General features: G+C 40.8%; 1 protein-coding gene across 2 annotated transcripts in view; it reads left to right on the top strand.

Annotated features, from left to right (window-relative positions):
• The window catches only part of hhla2b.1 (HERV-H LTR-associating 2b, tandem duplicate 1), a 21,571-nt gene that overhangs the window by 1,340 nt on the left and 10,231 nt on the right, over positions 1–10,000 (top strand). The window contains exons 2-3 of one of the 2 annotated variants that reach the window (XM_071514210.1): positions 1,563–1,610; positions 1,845–2,141. In XM_071514210.1, the coding sequence (XP_071370311.1) occupies positions 2,072–2,141 (70 nt within the window). In that variant the 5' untranslated portion in view covers positions 1,563–1,610; positions 1,845–2,071. The remainder of the gene's footprint in view (positions 1–1,562; positions 1,611–1,844; positions 2,142–10,000) is intronic. The other variant, XM_071514209.1, reaches the window with a different exon arrangement.

The raw sequence follows: 10,000 nt of genomic DNA, 5'->3' as shown, positions 1-10,000 counted from the left end.
TCTCCCGGGATCTTGAAACAATTTCGAGTCATCTGGCATTTCTTAAAAAACATAAACAAACAGTGGACATATGATATTTTTGTGCAAGACTCCAACAACTACAGATGTAGCCAATGTAGAAGCTTTTTAATGCATGCTCGCTTATAGAGCTGCAACGATTAATCGATTAGTTGTCAACTATTAAATTAATCGCCAACTATTTTGATAATTGATTAATCGGTTTGAGTAATTTTTTAAGAAAAATAAGTCAAAATTCTCTGATTCCAGCTTCTTAAATGTGAATATTTTCTGGTTTCTTTCCTCCTCTATGACAGTAAACTGAATATCTTTGGGTTGTGGACAAAACAAGACATTTGAGGAACGTCATCTTGGGCTTTGGGAAACACTGATCCACATTTTTCCCCATTTTCTGACATTTTATAGACCAAACAACTAATCGATTAATCGACAACGAAAATAATCGTTAGTTGCAGCCCTACTTGCTTGACCACTGCTGCACTTCTGCTGCACTCCCGAGAGGAATTATCTGGGAACGATCCAGCTCTGCTCTCTTGTTTAGCCATCGGAAGGTGTTGAGTATACAGAGGGAATAATGTGGTTGGCCCGCACTGTATAACACTCACAGTAAGAGAGCATTGTCCACTGCAGGATGGACCTGAGATAAACCCATTAAGGAAGACTTCTACAATACTACCACTAAATCTGTGGCTCCCCGCCAGGCTGCCGGCGTCACAGCCCTCCAGCACAGCGTGCATCACGGTCTTACTCACGGTGATGCATGTTTCCCCCCCTCCTCCTCCCCGAGCGCTTCGAGTAAACTTCCTTAACCTCCGAGCGTGATTCACTCCTTTATCAGCTCGCAGGATACTTTGCATTTCCTCGCTCTCTTTGATGTACGGTACCAAGTTCACCCGTGTTTGTTTTGGCGTGATCCGATCATGTCGAGATAAGCTGAGAGGGTTTTATTGTGCTTGAAGAACAGATGCATCCTCTGCCTTCGCGCCTCGTCAGATCCGAATGATTGACGGGGGGGGGGGGGCGCGGCGGGAAGGATAAGGCCGAGAAATGGTAGGAACGAGTGAAAAGTTAATGACAGAGGGATGGGCGAAGAATAATGGGGGAAAGATAAAAGAGGACAGGATCAGAGTGAAGGAAGAGGGAATGTTTGCAAGTCTTTTCAGGGCAAATCCCTTAGAAAATCTTCATTAAATACAGATCTGTCAAACAAAACAAAAAAAAAACACACATCACTTCCACTGACTTTGAAGTGTCTCCGTCCAGGCGGCCCGCGAGATGAAAGGATCTTTTTGCAATGAAAAGGGAAGATTTGAGAGCAAAAGCCGCCAAAAGACATCAGCGCTCCTCAGAGGATCAAAACCCCTGAACTCACCGCAGCATCTCGCACATGTTCTGTCACGCTAAATACATGTTTCCACGTCAGGAATCTGCCTCTCATCTGCTCTCATTCTCTGAATTTATGTCATTTTCTAACTATCTGTCTTTCCTCTCTCTCTCTCTCTCTCTCTCTCTCTCTCTCTCTCTCTCTCTCTCTAAATAATAAGGTTTCATGGCGCAATAAGACATTTATACAATGCCAAAGGATTGAAAGGGTAACGCATCAATTTTGCAATTATATATATAAAAAAATAAAATAAAATAAGGATAGAACAGCCAACAAAAACATTCAACATTCAATTGGGCCTGTGAAATAAACTAAATAAAACACAAAATGCCACAACCTGTCCAGTGGTGAGGAATATTCCTGTAAATGTCTCACTCTCTCTCCTTTTTTTCCGTGTGTGTGTGTGTGTGTGTGTGTGTGTGTGTAATGCCATACCACCCAGAGAGATCCAAGGAAAAGCTGCCTGAAAGAGAGAGAGAAAAAGAGAGAGAGCGAGAGAGAGAGACCCGTGTTCCCCAGCTGGCAGAACTGAAACGCCCCTGTGGAAGAAGTATGGACTGAAGCTCCTGTTGTGTGTGTGTGTGTTTCTGTGTATCGTCCGTGTCAGCGTGTGTGTGTGTTTGTGTGTGTGTGTGTTTGTGTGTAAATGCGTATACCTGAAAGGAGGCCATGTCAGCGATACACACCTGGGCCTGTTTCCTCCTGTGGATCAGCTCCGCCACACAGGACAAAACCCCAGGTAAGACACAAACGCCCTTTGTCCGGCGACCCGAGAGCCTGAGCTGATCCGTCAGCAGTGTTGTGTTCTGGGATTAACGAGCTGAGGGGTTTCAGTCCAAAATGTGATATAGGTACACATCCAGTTTGAGAAGAGGAGGGGGGGGGGAAGCAATTCCTTATCTTAAAGCTGCTCTGTGCAAAGTCTTTGTGTAGAAATACTCCCATTTTATATCAGAATGAATCGCAAAGTGGGGCTGCAGCAGAGAAGAGTGTCCCATCCCATGACATTAAGCCAACTGCAAGAAATTTGGGTGTTTTATTTGATTCTGGCCTTTGTTTTGATGACCAAGTTAAGAAGGTTGTTCAATCACGTTTCTTTCTGTAATGCCCTCTACACAGGTATTACCCAGGCTTCCCTCTTTCGCCTTCAACTGGTTCAAAATGCGGCTGCTAGGATTATTTCTGGTTCAAGAAAATGAGATCATATAACTCCGATTCTGGCCTCCCTGCATTGGCTTCTTGTTCATTTTCGCATTGATTTAAAAATTTTACCGTTGACCTTCAAGGCTTTACATGACCAGGCCCCTAATTATATCAAAGATCTACTAACCCCTTATGTGCCTGGGCGCCCTCTGAGATCGGCTGATAGTGGCTTTCTGGTCGTTCCCAGAGCCCGGCTGGTGGCTAAGGGCTATCGGGCTTTTGCAGTCCGGGCCCCCAAACTCTGGAACGAGTTACCTGCTGAGATTAGGTCTGCTAAATCACTGCTTTTAAATCTCTTCTTAAAACGTTATTTTTTAGAAAAGCTTTTATCTCTGTGTGAATTTTATTATTATTATTTCATTTTACTCACCTATATCTGTCTTATTATTGTTTTATTGTATTTTATCCTTTTGTGAAGCACTTTGTTAAGTGCTATATAAATAAAGTTTATTATTATTATTATTATTATCCCCACCAACTAAGAAACTGTAGATTTACCCCATTTGCCCAAATTCAATTCTAGCATCAGGTACGGCCACTTATTCTCTGCCCAAATTAAGTGACGAATCAAAATCTAAGAGCAAAATACAGAAGTGTCTGCTAAACTGCTGAAATCTGGACTCACAAATGCTGATTAAACCTCTTAAAGCCACTTGAACCTCCAACACACACAAAGAAGAAGACATTTAGTTTTGGTTTTAAGATTTCTGGGTAATGAAGTCCTCAAAATTCAAACAGTTAAAGCTCTGTGTGATAACTTTAGCATGTCAGCAGCTCCTCTGCTCAGAATCCACAACGTCACTCCGTCGATTTTACTGCCGTTGCTCTTTTAATGACATTAGATAACAAACCAGCGTGAGCTTATTGATCAGTAAACTCTCCTGACACTGTAGGCTTCTTCGGATAAAACTTGTCCACAGAAACACTCACAATTACTGTAAGATGGTTGGGATAAAACGCTGCGTCTGCCGCTGCAGACTACGACTCACAAAAGCTAACAGGCTAATATACAGCTACGATGCTAACGTGGTCGCGGTAGCTAACACATCTGGGGATCCAATTCTGGACAGCATATGACCAAAAAATCACAATCAAATACCAATATATTGAAGTTTCTCATAAATTAACAATTCCCCATGTGTCTTTTTTAAAGTTTAATATCGCTTTTACCTTAACTTGTAATTGATTTTCTTCCAAGTCCCTGCAAATGGATGATAGCGCACCTATTTTTGAGATTCAAAATTCGTATCCAATTCCGGACACTTACTTTCGTCCGTGTCGGTGTATTCATATACTCGATATTAAACCCTTTATTAATCCTTCCTGTACCTTCACAATGTTACAGATACTTGTAAGAAGTGCAGGCTGTGTACTCAAAGCTCTTATTTTTCTATTTATCAGCCGATACCGATTCTCTACATGAAGTAACTGTTGCCCAAAGTGGGATTTAAGGCTTCCCGCTAAATGTTCGTGACTAAGTTCGTAACTTAGTGTTTTTATATGCTTAAATGTGTATAGATATTTATGAAATTTGATACCTAACTTCTGAAATGTGTATGAATTTACGTCACTTAGCTTTCGGTTGGGAACTGCGTATAAAAATGCCGGTAAACACCAGAAATTACGTTAGCTAGCGCGGTAACTATTAAATTAGTTCCGGATGTTATGTTATGTAAAAACGCATCACTTGCTGAGCTCTATCCTATCTCACGTTACGTTGATGATGGTTTCGTTGGAGCTTGGAAAGGCCGACTCCAACACTGATAGCAGTTAAAAGTGAATGTTTTACCAGATTAATTTAATATTTTGTCAACCTCAGACTCAAGTTACCTGCTATCCTTTAAAAAGTACCGTAATCTGTTGTGACTTTTGTATATTATTTTGAGAGTATAGGTGTCACTTTTTTCAAATAGGTGATATCTCATTTGTAATAAAACTCTTACCTTGCTCAGCTGTGAGTTTGGTGTTTGGTTGGACTCTGTGTTGTTGTTTTAAATAACGGCATGGTGAGGTTAGTGTTTGGCAGGTTTGCTGGCTGTCTGGACGCTGTTTGCCCAAAGCCACACAGAAAACCGTTCCAGCACAAATGTTTCCCCGCTAGACTCCTTCCAGGTTGATGAAATCGCACATTGTTGTGTGACAGGAGCTGTGTGACCGTGACTCCTGAGCAGGCTGCCACAGGTCGCTCTGCAGGTGAACCCCCCTGAGTCACAGGCCTGAGTCATCAGAATGACTCCTGTCAATACTGTGATTTATAGAAAGAGGAAGAGTGAACTAGCAGCTGCACGCATGTGAATGGGCGTTGAGAATGAGCTGGCAAAGTACACAGTGTGTTGAACTGTGCTTTTACCTGCCAATCATGACCCACGGCACAATGATGGCAACAGGCTGCGGTTGGGAAAGTGCTGAAAGATGCAGTCATGAAACCTGAACTGCCCAGGTACCACAGTAACTATTTAGCCCTCTAATTATCTCTGTTGACATGATAGTAACTGACATTCAGGCTCACACACACACACACAGACACGTGCAAACACAATATACACAACAACATATATATACATACAAATAACAAAGCAAATCCTCCGGCCACATCACTGAGTTGATCGGGCGCCAGCTGTCATTCTGATTCCAGTTTTTGCTGAGGCCAAATGTTTGGAGCTCTGGTTGAACCTGTATGAGGAGAGCAGGGGGGGGGGGGGGGGGGGGGGGAGCTGAACAGAACATGTTGTGAAGCGCTGTGAGAAGTGCATGAGGAGTTTTAGTTCTATAAACGTTTCTAGGAATCAGGGGCCGGATTCACAAAACCACTGTTGTTTTTTTCTTAACTTTAGTCTTAAGAAAAAAAATAGGAAAAAATGTTTCTTAACTCTCTTCTTATGTTTCTTCCTAAGAAAAAACTTGTGAATAAATGGTATTCTTGAAATGAAAGTTCTCAAATTTGTTCTTGATTTTTTTCTTAACTTTAAGACAACCCTTTCCCTCTAATATCATATATTTAAACACATTTTAGACAAGTAGGTTATAGTTCAAAGTCTTCATAGGTTCCCCTACACCTAACATTAAGATGAACATTTATTGTAAAGCTTTATTTGGTGTAGGGCCAGGTAGGCCTCTGTCTCATGTCTGTTGGAAATAAGCTGCAAATTTTACAGTTACCAACAGCAACCAATGTTTAAGTCTTTGCTCTAGTTGCCCTAAATAGGTTTTTCCCCAATTGTTTTGTAGATGGAAGTCTCCTAGCCTTGTCTCCTAGCCTCCTAGCCTTGTCTCCTAGCCTCAATGGTAGTAAGCCTAAACTTTATTAACCAGAATTAATTCAGGCCCTATTTTGAGAAGTTCTTAAGTTGGAAAAGAAAAAGAAATTTGTAAGAAATGAGACTGTTACTAAGAAAATATTGAGGAATTGCACTTAAGAGCCTTCTTAAGAACTTCCTAAAATTTCCTCTTATGTCATTTCCTAAGATCTATCTTAAGAACACATCGGTGAATCCGGCCCCAGAGCTCTGTGGAGGCAGAAGTCATCTGATTGGTTGAGTTAAATGTCAACCACAATTTTCTGACTATGTAACGTTAGACTGAAGCCCAGTGAAAATGGCAAAGGTTAAGAGAGGAAGAGAGGAAGCTAATATTATGAAGCCTAGCGCTCTGCTGCTAACTGGAACAATACAATCTATTCATACTAAGTTATCTAGGTTAGCTAGTTAGCTAGCTGACCTTCAGGTTCAAACTAGCCATACTAGCCTATAGCTATCTAGGTAAGATAGTTAGCTAGCTGCTGACCTTCAACATCATGATGCCATGATCATGAATGAATGAAAAATGAATTAGTATTTATGTCTCTTATTTTTATTTTGACCCAAGTTCGTTCTTTGCTATTCAAGTTTGCCTGTTAGCTAACTTGTAGTGCCGGACAAAAAAAGAATGAAAGAATAATTTTGAACAAATCATTCTCGAGCTCGAAACACCAAGTCACCGTTTACAAATTGAATGATCAAATAATAAAATAAATAAAATTGATTAGGATATGCCATATGTTAACTTGATAATCAGTCCCAAAAAGAAGCTCTGCCTCTGAGAAATGTTTGTATAATCTAATCTAACCTGAGGGAGACTAACATGCCTGTACAGTAAAGTGCTTTTCACACTAACTCACACAAAGACAGTGATAGCTGAGGGGAAAAGTCCTCAATCCCCAATACTGTACAATAATAATAATAATCTGACGTTAGCCCAGCTGACATGTTGTTGTTTGGGAGCGTGTACAGGCGTGTACGAGGCTGGAAGTAGGTGTGGATGTTTTCCCACCAGTGTTGCTCAACTATAAGGTTTGGCATCCTCATTTGTGCAATATGTGTCAGCGCAATTTATCCATCCACCACAATGAAAAAAAAAAAACCACAAGCCTGCCAGTGTGGCAATGAAGGGAACTTGAGTGGTGATTACAGGGAAATACCAGTGAAACTGAGGCGTCTCCTCTACATCAGATATGAACTTCCAAGTCCATCATCTTTCTGACAGGTGTCCATGTCAATGCAAAGCCGTGATCCATTACTGGGAACCGGGGAGTTTCCATTTCCTTCAGTGAGATACTGTAGATCACTGATTCTCAACCTTTTTCATATCAAGGAAACCTAATTTAGTCCACATTAGGCCCACAGACCCCCATTTGATGAGATTTCGTCTCTCAAACCCAAATCTGAGAATATTTTTATTGTTAGATATGATTTTGTCCAGAATCCCATGACTATCTGTATGAAAGGTAGAGAGATAACAGAGGAAACTATGATCAAAACAGTCATTCTTCTACATTCTCTATAGTGTTAACTTCTTGTGAATGAAATAATGCTGAAGTTTAACAATTCATCAGTTTGCTGGGGACCCCCTGAAACTCCCTCAAGGACCCCTGGTGGTCCCCGGACCCCACGTTGAGAACCACTGCTGTAGATTTCTTCATCCTTCCAGGTGTTAACTCAGCTGGAAACAAGTTCCTGGATGAGTGTTGTTTGAATCAGAGAGCTTAATATAGATATAGGTTTTACACTGGTGTTGACAGGTATGATCTGACATTCCTGATGTGTTGTTCATAGTGGAGACACATCTGAACAGAGTGGCAAGTCTTCCTTCTTCCTCCTCCTCTTTATTTCTGTGGTGTTTAAGATGTTGCATTACTGCCAACTACTGGACATTTATGTGAATTACCTGAACTTTTTTCACAACCAGGAAAAATAAAAGATATAAATACTGTATATAAATGACACCTCATCCTTCAAACTAATTCAATCCTTTCAAATTTTGAGTCTAATCCAAATTTTTTTCTTACAATTTCTTATCTTAATCCTAACCCCAAAATGAATGGTGTGCTTATTCAAAAATCAGATATCCACCATTTGAAAAAAACTGACAAACAGATTGCTAGCACAAAAGTGAAGCACATTATGTTTCCTATTAAAGTTAGGACTCATCTCAACACATTTCCCAAATGTTAGTTATGTTTTTGAGCATCGTCTGTGTTAATGGATCACTGAATCATGGATTTCAGGTGGCTTTTTGAACTGATCAGGCCTCCAATGCAGGTTGAGTGAATTACCTTTTGTTTTTTCACAACCAGGATATTTAAATGACACCTCACCCTTCAAACTAACTCAACCCTTTCAAATTTTAAATATAATCCTATTTCGTTTTTGGTTTTTTTTTACCATTTTTATCTTAATCCCAACCCCAGAGTGAAAGGTGTGAGTGTGAAGCAGGACCTTAACTGGGTGAACAGTTTGAAAAAAATTTGAAAAAAACCCAAAAACTGATAAACTGATTGTTGGCATGAAAGTAAAGCACATTATGAGTTCCTACTTAAGTTATGACTCAACCAATTTCCCATGTTTTTGAGCATCTGTATCTGTGTTCATGAGTTGCTGAATCATTTTCGCTTGAAACCCTCCAACGCAGATTCGGTGAAAAGGGTCTGAGCGGGAAGGTTTAATCACTAACTATCTCACAGTCTCAAACCTCCTTCTCTAACTTCTGGGACCCTGCCAGACTCATAATGCAGCCATGCAACAGGAAAAGGCCTGTGGCTAATGTGTAACAGAAGGGTGGGGTCCTTGATGGGGCCCAAGGAGTCCTGAGGGAAATAAGAGATACTTTAATTTTGCTCTTATTTCATTCAAATGCAGTCCGCAGAATGAGATAATGTAGAAGAATGAGTGTTTGATCATAGTTTTCTTTCCCCACTGTAGTAAATAACATGTAACAACAAAGTGATTCTCAGATGGGACGTCCCACTGAAGAAAATCTTAACAAATGGAGGTCTGTGGCCTTAAGTGAGTCAACTTAGAGGTCCTTGACATGCATGAGATCACCTGAAACTGAAGTGTGACGAATGTAATGATTCAAGAATTGAGAAACTGTGGCATTTTCCTCTTAAGATGTGTTCACACCCAGCATTTGGAGCAGTTTGTTTTAACTCTGGAGCGTTTCCTCTTTTAGTTCAGCTGGTTTGTCCAGGTGAGAGCGAAGCCATTTGAACTCTGGTGGCACCAAATAACGGCACAGAGAGTCTCAGTCCTCTAACAAGAGGTATGTTAGGAGTGAGAAGGTAATCCAAACCACCTGCAAGAAACTGTACACCCCAAAACACAAGGTTTTATAAGAGGAGACAGATGTTGACATCCGATAGCCAGCAGATGCTCAAGCCTGGAAAGCCTAGCAGCAACAAAATGAACCGAAGGCAAACCGGAGCCTGGACTGAAACTAATATTCAGATATTTCTTCATGCGTTCTTAACTGAGAAGGTAAATTACTAAATTACTAGAGAAGGTAAATTACAGCACAGAACACAGACAAGTCCGTCAACCTTAGCTAAAGTTACAGGACTGGAGTCAGATTTGTTTAGACCGCCCTCTGCCTCCAAAACAAACAACCTACTTGTGAGTTCGTGTGATTTTGGTTCACTTGGTATTCGGCAGTGTGAACCTTAAAGTCACAATGAAATGAAAAAAATACCTTTTCACCTTGTTAGCTAATTTTACTTGCCATAATATACACCTATTTACCAATAAATGACACAAAAAATATGTTCTTATTTGTAATATTTTTATATCGTAATTTCATTCCTTTTCCTCCCTGGAAAACAGAGTATCTTTAACGGTGACCTCATGCTGCACCAGGAGGCATAAATAGAAATTCCAACCAATAAGACATCACAGATTTTTGAACAGTCCCGCCCCTCTGCCCCTATGCCCCTCTGCCCCTCCCATCAAATCAAACTGTCTTTCTCTCCCTAACTGATCTTCCATTGGTTTACACTTTTGGCTGATCCCTCACAGCGTTAAGCCCCGCCCTTGGGGCGGGGCTTAACGCTGTGGGGGATCAGCAACAGGAAAATAACAAGATGCT

The sequence above is a fragment of the Centroberyx affinis genome, unplaced genomic scaffold, assembly GCF_046629955.1.
Source record: "Centroberyx affinis isolate AG114_WGS23_722 - 3 ecotype Tasmania unplaced genomic scaffold, CSIRO-AGI_Caff_v1 ptg008244l_1, whole genome shotgun sequence".
NCBI lineage: Eukaryota > Metazoa > Chordata > Actinopteri > Beryciformes > Berycidae > Centroberyx > Centroberyx affinis.
This window is presented reverse-complemented; position numbering and strand designations above follow the sequence as displayed.